Source organism: Lipophrys pholis (genome assembly GCF_963383615.2).
Source record: "Lipophrys pholis genome assembly, chromosome: 15".
NCBI classification, from domain to species: domain Eukaryota; kingdom Metazoa; phylum Chordata; class Actinopteri; order Blenniiformes; family Blenniidae; genus Lipophrys; species Lipophrys pholis.
The window spans coordinates 8,961,788-8,976,769 of NC_137642.1; the positions used below are offsets into that span (position 1 = coordinate 8,961,788).

The 14,982-nt window shown below is 40.5% G+C and overlaps 1 protein-coding gene across 1 annotated transcript in view; it reads right to left on the reverse strand.

Moving 5' to 3' along the window:
• LOC308121271 (uncharacterized protein) overlaps positions 1 to 10,534 on the reverse strand; it is a 15,896-nt gene extending 5,362 nt beyond the window's left edge. The window contains exons 1-5 of the mRNA XM_080482434.1: positions 10,016 to 10,534; positions 6,361 to 6,450; positions 4,367 to 5,428; positions 2,701 to 2,861; positions 804 to 984 (exon numbers count right to left, since the gene is read on the reverse strand). Coding sequence (XP_080338560.1) covers positions 804 to 984; positions 2,701 to 2,861; positions 4,367 to 5,117 — 1,093 coding nt within the window. The 5' untranslated portion in view covers positions 5,118 to 5,428; positions 6,361 to 6,450; positions 10,016 to 10,534. The remainder of the gene's footprint in view (positions 1 to 803; positions 985 to 2,700; positions 2,862 to 4,366; positions 5,429 to 6,360; positions 6,451 to 10,015) is intronic.
• Between the last annotated feature and the right edge of the window lie 4,448 nt (positions 10,535 to 14,982).

Sequence of the window (14,982 nt, forward strand, 5' to 3'; positions counted from 1 at the left end):
GCTCTTATCTTGAGCAAGCTCAATGCATTCAGACTAAAATAAAGCTTCTTTTTTTTTTTAAACTGATCTGCAGTACTAGATAACCACCAGCAGAGAGCAAAGTTGGATAAATGCCATCAGCTACCGGCACTACAAAGGGAATAACATGTAATATTTCTTTTTTCCCTGGGGTGTCTGAGGTTGTTCAAGTTAAAATGAATTCGTTGAGAAACAGTCCATAGTTCCTCAAAATGCTGACATGATTCAGAATGACACAGCCACAAGATCCTTATACATTTATTTCCCAGTCTATGTGTGGGAGCTGGCAAAGTCTCTCTCTCTCTCTCTCTCTCTCTCTCTCTCTCTCTCTCTCTCTCTCTCTCTCTCTCTCTCTCTCTCTCTCTCTCTCTCTCTCTCTCTCTCTCTCTCTCTCTCTCTCTCTCTCCGGAAACCCACACCCACTAGAAGAGCTTTCATCCAACAGAGCAGTGATTTGATGAATGTGTCTGTCTCTGTAGAAGTGACGTAACAGGAGATGGGAAACACAGTGGAAGATCAATGCAGAAGATGAGGGCCTCCTTTGGACTGGCTCCTGGGAGACTATCTGAGCTCTCAGTATTAGACTGTGAATTGCTGGCTGCTGTCATCAGACCTGATCCAATGCTCCTATATTCACATCTCATGAGATCATTTGTAGTTATAACAGCAGAACCAAAGCATATAAGTTTTTTTTTTTTCTTTTTTTTTTCCTCGATTTACTGACATTATATGCAACTTACTTCTCCTTTTGCTGGTTTCAGACTGAGTGATTGTATCACGCTTACCACTAAGTGGATCTGGCGTTGTGCAGTTTCTCTTTTGGTTTCCTCGATCCTCCCTGAAGCCCTGAACCAAGTCTGGATTAGAGTCACTCAGTGCTTTCCTTCTCCTGGTCCTCTGCTCCAGCCTCCTCAGTCGACCCTGAGATCGGCTGATGAAGTCAGGCTTGAAGCGCTCCAGAGCCTCCTGGAGAAGACAACGACATATAAAGTACAAGCAATTTCTTTTTTCCTTTTTACTGGTGGAAAGTATTCAATGCAGCTCATAAAGACACTAATCCTGTTGAAAGCGAGAATAACCTTCATTGGTTTTGTATCCATTCTGAAAACATACCCAATCTATTTCATAGAAAGTCTTCCTCACAGAGCTGTAATGGCTATAGCGTGGACAACATATGCTCACCTTTGGGTGTACAAAGGTTGAAAAGCTTCACTTTCAGGAGTAAACTGAATTATTTTAAACTTTCACAACCTCACATGCTTATAACCTTAAAGTCACTAAAATAAGAGGAAGGAAAGAAAAATATTTTATTGAGAAAAAGGGAACTAATAAGGAGGAATTTCGTAATTATAAAACATTTTCTTCCTCACGCAACTTGGCAAAGCCTGTGTCAAATACAAAAAAAATCAAAAATAAATTATAAAAAATCACCCCTCAAGAGATGCCACTGCTGATGTGATAATGTTTATTCCAACAGTAAACACATTAAGATTCTCTGTGTGGTAAAACCTTAATTGAAAGAGTCTAGATATATTAGAGGAGACTCCCTCAGGTTTTAAAGGTTCCATATGGCACACGCACAGCACATTTCCCATCTTGTGGAGTTGCTCTGCAACAGTATAAAACAGCTTTTCCTGGCAGTTTCTCGACTCCAGACTGGAGTCGTGCTGCCGCACTGTGTGGGACAATTATTTGTTGTATTTCCATCTTGAGTGACTTCGCCTCATCTTTGATAGTGTTTTAACTTGAACGGGTCAAAAGCAGTGAAACAGCCATAAATTTGCTACTCGAGGTTTATATATATATATATATATATATATATATATATATATATATATATATATATTCATTCCTTTACCACATTTAAAATAACACATACAGCCAGTAAGCACTTCTAGAAGGCGGTGAAGGGAGGTGCCATTAATCGTGTTTGCAATATAAACAAAATACAAACATTACTCTTCTTAATTTGTCGTCTCCTTGGTAGGAGGGAGTGCAGGAGCGGAGTGGTTGTTTATTTGAATATGTTACTTCAGTCCTCCTGAGTCATTGATCATTTATTTGACTGAGGTTTGTGCAACTTTTGAGACTAAGATCACAGCAACGATAAACCCATTCTGATGATAAATGCTCTTATTGAGGAGCCTCTCCTTGCAAAGCCAAATTACTTACTGATTGCAACTGAAACTGTTTCAAAAAAATTTTGCCAACAGGAGTTTGGATTGGAATTTTCAATGTCAGACTTATGTGAACACATTTTTCAAGCAAAATATACATTATATGTAAAGCCTGGCATCGCTGGATGATAGTAGACCTTATAGTGATATTGTCAGTCTGGTGGCCAGTCCATTAAGGTGCAAACAGAGAGAGACCCTATCGCAAACACATATGTTCACACCTACAGGCAATTTGAAGTGACCAGTTGACTTGACACACATGTTTTGGACCGGAATAACTCGTGGAAACCCATGCAAGATCAGGCAGAACGTGGAAACTCCCCAGAGAAAGGCTGACCCATGTATGGCCACAACCACTACACCATTATGCAGGCACTCCACAGTCCAAAACCATTCTTTTCTGAAGCCGTATTTAAAGCCGTTGAATCCATCGACAGAGCAGTCCTAGCTGTAAACAAGTTGTTGGTGTTTTGACAATTTGCATTTAAACAAATATGATTTGTACCTTGAGACTGAGAGGCTTGCCTTGCAGAGATTCTGCTGTGTCTTTTGGGCGATAATGACAGGTTTCAGCCGAAGACACAGTATGAGGTTCTGTGGAACAGAAATCTTTCTCTCCGTCTGCTTTGTCATTTCCCGCTTCTTTGCTCCATCTTCTGGAGTCCACTGGAGAGACACAAAGACAAGTTGAAATTTAATTTGGCATGTCAAATCATCGAGACCACAGTGGATTGCCAGCAGAGAGATTATATCCTGCGTGTAACTTTCACAGGCAAAAGTCATTTGATGCACGCCCGTGCTTTGCTGCATCGTGTGTGCAGCTTGGCTTCGTTTCCTTCGCATGTCAGAATGAGTTATAGTTACAGTTTTTACAGTATTGTTGAGTTCCATCTAAGCTTTTATCAACTGAAGATGTAAGGCTAGGAACAGACCTTGAGCTGAACCGCACACACACACATATGCACACGCAGTTGCATGCACACATAGTCTTCCCCCACAGCTCATCGAGAGTAAAACCCAAAGGGAACATGAGTGTGGCCTATGAATAATGTAAAAGACGACAGTGCATCTTGGACTCGTAACCTCATTCCTCTACCTTTGGTTGCATATCCATCTTTGCTCAATACCATGACTGTGTGGCGTGTATGAACAGCGTCATTACAGCATAATGTGCTGCAGGATATGTCTTTTACTGTAGGCACCAGAATTCAAGACCGGTGCAAAAAAACAAGAAATATTTGAGAGCAAAATAGATATAACAAAGCCTGAGGTGGTACAGGAAATAAAAAAAAATATACTTTAAAATGTGCTGGTTGTTTTTCACATGAGAGTCTGTGGAACACGGCAGGTGAGTAAGTCATTTTGGCTTCAAACTCCACTGCCAGTACTTTAAATACACATAGCATATAAAGTACAGACTGTCTGTGACACTATAGCCTGACTGTTAGATTTAGTTAGCAAAATGAGTGTGTACAGGGATACAGGGTGAGTGATGGTTCAAGGAATGACAAGGGACTCAGATACAATCTGCCGATATTTCACTAAGAAGAAATGTTTCTTTCAGCCTATTCTAAGCCAACCAGTCGGAGGTGCCAGACAACCACACGCAAATGCGCGTCCATAAACAGTTAATCTAAATATCATGTCTTTGGATAGTGGGAAGAAGTTTGAGAACACAGAGAAATCCCAAACGGATCACAAAAACGTCTCACAGTTTTATTAACTACAAGGAAGTCTTTGTTAAAATCATGCAGTCTTTTAGAATTTGCAGTTCATTTACTCATATATACAAAAACACTTTTTCTAACTTAAGATTTTGGAGAAAGGAAATTAGGATATATAAACTACTCTTGAACTGAATTTGTGCTATGCTGTGTGTTGTGTGTGCGTGTGTGTTGTGGGATTGGGTGTACGCGAGCGTGCACACGTAAATGTTTTAATAACATTGTATGACGCGTAAATCAAAAGGTGAGCAGCCAAGTGAACAGATGAGACTTTTTCTCTCCGAGACCACCTGGGCGCCACACATTCAGCTTTCTGTTGTACGGCACCGAAATGTGATCTTATCTACAATAGCTATCGAGTATACGAGCCCCTGAAAGGAATACACAGATCAATTGGCCTGGGTACTTCAGATAGTCACTGCTAAATCAAGGTGATGAAATTCATACCTGGGCCAGAGCTGAAAGTCGGTTGCCTGTTCCTGAAATTGCTCCGAGTGGAGACGGCTGCCTCATCTGCATTCTCCTTCTGCCTGCCAGGCTTTGTGTTTGAGGGGTTTGGCCCTCTGAATGACAATAATCCCAAAGTATTGCTGTGGGGCTGCGTGTCTGAATCATCAGCCTTGCTGTTAACACCATGAGCGGGTGCTGTTTGCTCGACCTTGCAGCTCCTGCGCTTTGATAGAGGGCTTCTGCAGCGACCCAGAGAGCTTTCTTGGTCGTTGCGTTTGTGGCCGCTCAACATGGCCGCTCTGATTCTCCCGTAACCTTCATTTGTTTTGGCTGGTTTGCTATCGGTAGGGGATCTGCGGCGCGATGACACGCCGAGGCGAACGGACAAGGCAGATCTATACAGGGCCGGTTGCAGTGGTCTTCTCCCCTCTAGCTCCACAAGGGAAACACAAAGTGACTTGTCCAAAAACACAATGGAGCTCGTGGACCTCAGAGGCACCTCGTGATGGACAGAAGACCGGTAGGAAGGCTGCAAGGAGACTGGGTTCATTACTGAGCCACCGATCACTCTCTCCTTTCTGTCCTCCTCTGTGTAGCCAAGTCTGCATTGTACAACTTGTGCTTTCCTCTCTCCTGGATCTCTTACTGCCATTCCATCAGCTGGTGAGTAGGCCCGCCTGAACTCATTTGGTGTCAAGATGGTGACTTTCTCTCGGCACACATCCGGTTGCGAGCTTGAGACTCTCATTGTGGATTCTCCTCCCCAGGGTTTCTCGCGGCCGTGGAGGATTCTTCACAGGCTGCGTTGGAGTGTGTGGATACAAAGAGTGCTGAAAAGTGTAAGGTAATGGCAGGAAATGTTCCGAGACTCTTTCCCACCACATATGAGACACTCGCAGTCCAGAACCGACCGGGAGCTCCACTGAAGGATCCACTTTCTGCAGTCTAAGAATGTGTTGTTAGTCGAAGAGGCACACTCTCCTTCGCCTCTTGCCCCCACCACGCTCCCCATGACGGGACATTCCTGCGCAGTGAAGCAGCGATATCCTCACTCGAAGGCTATGAAAAGGCAGGAAAAAAAAAGAAAATAGGCTCATAACAGAGTTTTGCTCACAGCATGCAGTTGATTCTTCTGCAAACTAAACAACTGCGAAACTGCAATGAAACCAAGACCAAGAGTGAAAATACAAAGATATTAGCTCCTGTAATGTGATTGGAAGGGATTTGTTATCTGCTCTCCCGCGCTCTTCTTTATCTGTGGCTGTTGCCATGACAGTGCACAACTTGATGGACAGCTCATGGGGACAAATTATCTTTGACATTTAAAATAAACAGGCCAGGTTAGTTCTCAACAACAAAAAAACACTCCAAATCAATCAAAATAACACTAAACACCAAGACTCAACTTCCCTCTTGTGTTAAAAATAGAAATTAACTAAGAAAATCACTGAACAGGGCGGATGCTTGAAGTGAAACCCACCTCCCTGCTGTCTTTGGGGAAGATGTCTTGCTGGTTAACTTTTTGTTTCTTTCTTTTGTGTTTGAAGGGCAAACAATAAAACAGCTTCTTCAAACAGCTTCTGTGTTGACATCCCCATGACTCAAATATCAGGAGAGTTTTACACAAATCTAATTTAGCATAATGAACGACTTTGCCTCGTGTTGTACTGAAGTACCGGAAATCTGAAGAGCTCACCTAATTAGATCAGATCCAACTTCATATTATCATTTTAAAAACTGTAGTTTTTGTCATTTCAGACATGAATATTTCCAGGAAATGATTTAACTGAGAAAGCATTCGTAATGAATGTAAAGATAGATGTCCTTTCCAAACACAAAACCAGTAGCATGTCCAGCTAAAAGAATAAAGCATAGGAACACAGTATGTGATCGCAGAGTGTGTCCACTCAGTATTTGTGGAAACCGTGTTTTGTAACTCTCCGGGTCATAAGACCTTGAGTAAACAGATAAGAATGCCCAGAGATGTTTACCTCATTGATGTTAGGTGTCAATAGACTTGGGAATCTCCGACTGTGGAAACCTGCTGACATCGACCAGCAGTCTCTCACTTTTTCATCTGGCTGTTGAAAGAAAGACCGGACATGTTTTACCACCGCAGCTCCTGATTCTTATCTTTCTTTTATGGAGACTTCACAACACTGCACGTCAGCAAAGAGAGGCCCCCCTTCGCAAGCACCCTCCTCTGCATAAAACACAATTATCAGACTTACCTACTCATCATGAAAGTACACCTATCCGGTGACAGAAAATAGTATTTCTACCACCACTTCAACATCACCTTTTTTTCACTCTACTTTATCGTTCCATCATTTATTTCATGCTCAGAGCAGTGTTCGTTCCCAACCATTAGCACCCAAAAGCAATCTCCTTCTCTCTCCGTTGCTCAGCTCAGCTGATAATGATTCTCCTAACGTGGTTATCTCCTGTGCACGCCTGGCACATTTTACATAGTTCCTCAACAGCAAACAATGGCTTAAATGTTTGAGCCAATTGTTTTTAATCATTTTTTAATCATGATACACCGAGTGAAAACACAGAGTTGTAATTTAGGTTAATACATCTTTGAATATAACAAATAAGGGAGTAATTTGCTCCTTAACTTGTCAACCGTTGGATAACATTAATTTGGTGTTACAACATCATAATATGACCTTGTACGTTTAAGAGCTGTCGAGGTATTTGTATGAGTGTCACGCCACATATAATAAAAGATAAGTGATCATGTTTACCTTGTGATTTCCTCTTTGAGTTGAATTCTCATGGGACTGGAAGAGGAACATTGAAGTAGGAATTCACTCAGTTTCATACATTTTTTTCCCTTTGATTTATCTCCTTTTCACGGTTGGAAAGTCTAATTGGCATAAACAGCCATGTTTTAATAATGTATCCCACCTTCAAAATGAAGGAGAGAACGGGGATTGATTGTGTAGGAAAAGAGAGCAACGAGCAGACACTTGTTAAGGACTTTCAAAGCTCCACTCCATGCACTTGGATTAATCCTTCTCCTCGTACCAAAATATCGGAGACAAACTAGAAAGCAGCTCTAATGAAGGCGAGCTCATGCTTATTTAGTGGCTCCGACATTGCAGAGACAGGCTATTATTTGTTCATGCTCAAAGGTAACAGCCTCCTTCACAACTGTTTTCCTCCATGATTCAACCAATCTCTGTAACAAGCTCACAGAAAGGCATTTTAACTGCTTTGTTCATTTCCTTAATCAGAACCAGTTTCTGGCACATTATTGTCAAAAGTGTGACAGTAATGGCTCATAATGCCTAATTAATGACATTAGCCCACAAACGGTGCGATCTATTGTTGCATATGTTTGACAGTGGCACACAAATTTAAGGAAAACTGGCAAACCAGTGAGTGGAGGTGTGCTTCATCTCTCCAGAAAGGAAGCTATCATGTTGTTGTTATTGCAGTTTCTTTTAAATCCATTGACTGTTGAAGAAAAAATATTTTAGGCATAATAAAACACACCAAATAACCTCCAATCTTAATTTGTGTTTGGTTATAGAGAAATGTTGTTTAGTTATACAATATCTATCGAAACGTTCTGTAAATACATAACATCCACATTTTGAATACTCTATATTAAAATAACAAGGACAAAGATGCCTTATGATTTAAATTAAGACATATTTAATTGAAGTATCTTGAAGACGGCACCAGTATCTTCATTTTATAGGAATCTAACACTACAGGAATGTGATCATTTACAATGCAGTCTAAACAATGACTCATATAGAGCATAAGCCACATGTGGTATTGGCTTTCAGTTGTGGCATTTAATATTGGCCTACATCGGCCGTAAACTCAAGAAAAAGTCACACAATCAATGCAACACCTTCCATTGAGCTTTGGCGGGAGGTTAAAATTTGATGCATTGGACTGTTATGAAGCTCGAAAATTATAGCATTTTTAATCTTTATGTTATGCACATTTTCTCATTAAAGTTTCACACAAAATTTGTTGAGTTATCATGCTCCAAATCAAATCAAATCAAATCAAATCAAAGAAAAAAAGAAGGAATGAAAAAACCCACAATATATTAGAATGTTAAGAAATACAGATGTGTTGCAGGTTGGGAGATTTGTTAATATGGAATTATAGAATATAAGTTGCAAATATAAGCAAACTGCTCCCAATCGGAGGAAAAACTGAAAAGGAGAGCGTGTTTGTGAAAAAACAAAGCGACAGCACCCAGACAGCAAACAGGGTTTGCGTTTGGCAGATGCGACAATATGCTTATTGTTGCATGCGGGGAAAGTAGTAAGTCAGTAAACCTGTGTGCTCCTGACAGTGCCAGGAACATAGAGGGAGGCCGTGGGACCTGCAGCTGGTTAGGAAGCAGACAGGCTGTGCAGAGCTGCGGGTACACGAGAGATAAACCCATCAGCACAGCCGGTGCCGAAACGAGGCTCACCGAGGAGGCTCTCGGACAAAATGCTGCTACTCAACATTCAGATGTGTCACATGTGCCTGCAGCTATTTTAATCCCGCTGTGTTATTATATTGGCCTTTTTACTTTGCACAAACAGGTCTTTCTCTAGTTTTTTTTTTTCTGGACATTGTCCTCTCTGAATGAGCATAAAGGGTGTTGAAATTGCTGCGTATGACAAAGACGCCGCTCTGGGTTTGATTATGCTCTGTGGTTACTTTCCAAACACACATGGCCTATTGGTCAGCCAGCTGTAGATTATAAGAACAACCTGCACAAAGCCCACACTCTTCATTATAGGCTGGGGCAGTTATGGTTTCTGTGTTAGAGCGTTTTGTCCGGCCAAGTCAAGCACACAGTTACAGCTGTGTCTGTGGGTGACTGGAATGTGGTCACATGGACTTTAATCTGTTCCAATACACTGCAGGAGAACATACCAGGGAGCACAAGCGATATCTGTGGATATTTCACTGCCATCTTCAACAGCAAACGCAAACCATGAAAAATCGAGACACAGGCTCGTATTTGACTCCCTGTCGAATGACAAGAGGTGACTTGAATCTGTATAAGTGGTGGGATTACATTAAATTGAACTAAAAGTAGAAAACTATAGGCTCTAAATTGTACCCATGACCTTTAAAGGCCATATTTGGAGGCTTTTTTTCCCCGTTCCTGATGTCAAGAATCTTAAACCTTTCCATTAAATAAAGCCCTGGATAGTAAATCTGTTGCTGCCCGCTGTCTTCATTTCTCTGTAGCTTTACTGGTTCTCCCTGTCACGTACTGTACATCATATCCTATAGGTGACTTTCCTCCAAAGCAAGGTCTCCCTCTCTTGTTTTCTCAGTTTCATGTTGCTTTATCTTTTTTTAACATTTGTTGCACACGATGTGCACCGAAGGTGAAAGTAGGGACACATATTTGCGATTTCGAGCTGTAAGATCAAGACTGAAATCTGAAATTGATGTCGGAAATGTTGAATTTAATTCAAGAAACTCTCCTCCAAAACAGAAGAACATTGGATATAAACTCTATGGTAGCAAACCGGTTTCGAATATGAAAGTAGAAAATAAACTAAAACAACAATAGCAACAAAAAAAACACTGACACATGAATACGTCCACTCTTGTATAAATGATGTGCATCAAACAGTGAGTCTAAACATCACAAACTGTTCTTACCTGACAAAGCTGTGGGACCAGGTGAGACTGATGCTCCTCAAGTTGTTGGCGTCGCTCATTTCAGCAGAGATCACAGGGTGAGTTGGTCCTCCACCCAGGCAGCAGCAAAACAGATCCCTGCAGTCATCAGGTAGCCGGTAAAGCTCTGCAGGCTTTTCTCCAGCCCAAGTAGAAACCCCTCTCAGCTGACAGGAGCGCAGGAAAAAAAAAAAAAAAAAAAGCCAAACCCATCAACTGAGCAAACGTGTTTATACAAATTACCCAGTGAGCTTAAGTTAGCCGACTGACAGTTGGCTCTGTAAGTGAAATAAAAGCTCTGGCGGAGACACTGAAGTGAATCTTGATATTTCTCAATTAATTCATTCCAAGCATATTTTCAGGAGGTTTAGTTGTGCTGGTTAAAAAGCATCCCCCCCCCCCCCAGGGGATTTCTGCAGCTCCCACAAGGCGTTTAGGCGTTGTTCACACGAGAGGAGTTCTCCAGGCAGCTCGTTCCTTCTCCTCTCCTCCGGAGTCCCCAGAGCCTGGGCTCAGGTAGCAGAACAGGTGACTGGTGCTCAGGTTTCAGGACTTGCATAATAGGTCCCTGCTGCACAAGTTATTAATGGAGTTGGAGGCTCCCAACAGCTCCTGCAGTTGCCTCACTGACGCAGCGAAGGAAGAAATACAATATTTAAAGATAGAAGAAGTACGGCTGTTTGCAGCCTATTTTACTCTTTCCATTGTTGCTTATTCAAAACAATACTTCTCTAAGATGTTCTCCCACTGCTTCTTTGAAAGGACACATACATCTTCTCGGTATAGAGAGACCTGCAGGGAGACAAAAGAACCGAGAGAGTAAAGAGAAAAATATAAATATACACCTAAATGCGCTAGAGCACTAAAAGTGCTGAATATTCAACTCCGTTTTTTGCCCTTTTACGAACACTGGCCAGGCTTGCATTAAGATCAAGTACAAAGTACAGTGGGTTTACACTTCCGCAGTGATAAATGACCCCGTTACTCAACTAAAACCGCAAAAATATGGAGGAATTTATTTCACTCTTGCCACAATTCATGACCCATGAATGAAGTAAAGTGTTGATCAATGACTTAACTCACCCGCCATTAATCTATTACATTTGCTGCTGTAATATTAATTAGGTATAGATATATATACAGCAGTCATTTCAGATTTATGCACAGTATGGGATATTGTTTTCTGCAACACATTGCTTGAGGCAGGCCACAAACCTGAAGGCCACACAGGATGCAGGTACAGAAGAGAATTAATTGAAGCTTAAAAAGAGTAAAAGCCAAGGCAATTCAATGAATTGAGCAAGTGCAGAAGTTGCGTACATGCATGTGTACAATGCAGTTCTATTTTTGTGTTTTGCACTTACTTAAGACAGTAAGTTCAAGCAAATTAGTCTCCCACTATTGTCTCATTTAACTCATTCTAGTAACATTTCTTTCATCTAAAAATTCCCTGGGAGCCACTTCCATCTGTTTGGTCTTTAATAGTAATATTTTTGTAGCTGAGCCAAGTATTTTAACCTCATCTCTGTTCCCTCTTTAAATCCCCACCTTTTTTATCTCATCTCATACCTGTTTCACTCTAAAATGTCGCTTTGAACAAAACCGCCCAGCAAGATCTCTTTACAGTATTGCAAAATAAATTGCTGTATCAGTATCTAATATTAGAGCCCGGAGAGACAATCTTAGGAAAAAAAAAAGTATGAAATGGGGCTTTTTCAGCACGCCTGGAGATATGTGTGGGGGAGTGTGTTCTGAACTAATCCTATTAAAATTCTCATGTTGTGCAGTGTGTCCACCACAAGTCTTCCAGCAATGTCACTTTTCATTTGATTGCTGATGTTTCACGTTTCCTGGGGATTTCAGCAATCGATACGAGACCCTAAAGCCATGCCACGTTCATTAGACAAAGTCTAAGCAATTCTTTCTCTCACTTTTACCACATGGGATTGGATTTGCCTACATGGGGAGTCTGGATATAAAGTACATTACTCTGCAGCTTTCATGGAAAAGCTAATATTGTTGAGTATTATTAGGTTTATATCAGAGTCTGCTTTACAAAAGGGAATAAATAAAAATCCATCCCAAATGAGTATTGTAAGATATAACCATAACAAGCATTATAAGCTGCAGATATGAACTTTCTAATTCCTGGAATGTGAAGTATTTTCCTGAGTCTTTTTCCTTAAGGTGGGCTCCGGTCAGACAAAGAACAATTGTATGCAAAAGCAAAAATGTTGAATGCAACTCAAAACACTACAGAAAAATACACAAACTTAAAAACTGTGTCCAGAAGAAATGAAACTAACCAAAAAGAGCAAAATGTTGCCTATAGGCCTTCAGAAACCGTAGACCAGAAAAGATCAGGCTATTCAGTTATCAGATGGGGTTTATATGTAGAAAAGATTAGTACAACATAAACACAAAGAGAATTAAAATTGACTGACTAATAAACACTGGACTCAAGAGTAAGATACAAATATAAAAGACAAAACAAACCGTCAAGTAAACTATATATTTAGAAAATCGAGAAAAGATAATTACAGGGTCAGATTTTCCTTTTACTTGTGAGTTTTAATACACATTTTATCAATTAATTTGGGGATTTTTAGAAGGGAATGAATTAAAACAACAACAAAAGAATCAAAGGTGACACGTTTTGAGAACAAAGAAGCGTTAAAGCACAGACACAGTATGGCTTTAATTCACTCCAATAAAGAAATGAGATGTAAATCCAGAGACGCGCTCAGAAACTGGCGAGGGCCGACAATGCTTGAAGTAGTACAAGAAACCAGTACGAGGACCAATACGACACTGAAGCTGACAAAAGGGATAAAACTGGCATCGACCAGATTTTGGACTCAAACATTTCTACACCCGAGACGGGGCAAACGGAGTCACAAATAAAAACATTGATCATGCTGCAGGCCTCCACATAAAGATCTACCAACTGTACTTGACTTTGGTATAAGTGAGACACTCACATCCCTCTGAGAAATGTATTCATTATGGATCCCTCCTGCCACGAACATTGAAATCCTCTCTCCTCTGTGTCAGACTATACATCCTGTGTTCTCCGAGCATGAGAGGTTTAATCATCGTACCCTTCATATATTCATGTTGGAATACAAACTGCCTGCTTTTTTGAAGACTAATGTTTACTACATTTTGAAGAAGGACTCAGTTACATTTCAGAACTGTTGAGATGACATATTAAATTAAATGATGGCCGGATTTCCAAGGCCCGTTTTTATTTATTATTTTCTGTGACTTATGAAGGTCATTCATGAAATGTTGCACGTAAAGTCAAGGTGTCCATGTGTCATAAAAAAAGGATGTATTTGTTTGTGAGGCTTTATTTTCGGTCTGTTCCTTCCATGTGTGTTGTCATCATAAAAAAAAGTAGCTACTTTCAATTAAAATGTGATGCACTGACTTCATACTGCCACCCTCAGGTTTGACTGTCTGCTCCTAAAAATGACGAAAGCATTAATTTCATTTGTCCCGTTGTTCCATCATAATTACTACCAGTACCAGTTCTTTCACAAGTTGCGATCCTTCATTTCCTTTGTAAAACTTGCTATGCATTTCGAAAAAAAAGCACTGAAATAACTAAGCACTGTTCCATTTTGTTCCAATAATCGCTTTTAGTCTCGCCTCACAGTGAAAAACACAAATTACCGGGAGAGACGAGTCAGTCAGCTGTCTGTCGGCATCGTGTGTGTTGATTTTTCTGATAGAAATCTGAAGAGGAAGCAGCTGGATTTTGATGAAATTGATTTCACAATAGATTCCCTGATTCTGCAATTATGCCGCAATAAATACAAAGACAGAAGAAGCGGCATAGCCCGACTGTAGGCCCGGGTAAAGACGCTGTTGATGGAGCCTGCTCTAATGAAGTGTCTGAGAACGAGATCACAACTCTCACTCCTGAGCAGATGAAAGTTTGAGAGTTATTTGTTTGGCTGCGTTTAGGAGGGGAAAAAAAAAAAAAAGAGTGTTGTACTGAAATCTCCTGTGATTGAATGACAGAAAACTGCTTTCTGCAACTCACCTAAGCAAGAATAATGTTGCTTGAATCCCTAATGCCTGCAGTGAACTCACTGTCATGTCTAGTAGTTTAGATCTCACATCAGGACCTGTGCCGTCACTGGGAAATTTCCTTCACCCAGACATGATGGACAAACAGAAATATTTTAGCCAATATTCATGGTACATTGACTTCAGTCTTGATCTTGGGTGTGATTGAACATGGATCTAAATCCCCGTTGGTTCGGGAAGGGCAACAAGGTGCAATTTGTACTGCTTTATCTGCTGTAAAGGGATCAGGGTAACAGACAATCATCATCATCATCATCGTCATCATCATCAAAGTGTAATAACAAGATAGTAACGGCTGATTTCCGCTACATCTCAGTTACAACTTAAATCATTTGGGGGTTTGTAGTGTGATAATCTCCCACATTTTGTAATAAAATTCTTGAATGCATTTTCTAATAAACTTTGCAGAATTGTGTCATAACTTGTGACATATTGAAACACTTTTTTCTTTTCAAGAAAATTTCATAATTTGGTGCTTTATGTTATAAATTTTGCCTTTTATTCGCCAACATGGTTCTATGTTTAATAAGATTCAGTTGGGCGAGAAATATATGTCACTTTTTGGTCTTGCTCATGTCCTGCCACCGTAGCAATGGTAGAAAGCAGGGATCTAAATCTGGTTTAACGAGTTACAACTTCAAGTTACAAGACAATCAGTATTTCCTCAGGCCATTTCTATTTTCTCGAAGAAATGAAACCAGATAGTAAGTGGCACTGACCGCATTCAATCATTTTACCCGCATTTTGTCGGAACTGTTACAAAATGCGTCAAAGTTTATTAGAAAATGCGTTTAAGAATTTTATTACAAATTGCGGCACATTTTTACATAATGATTTGAAAATGTATTCCA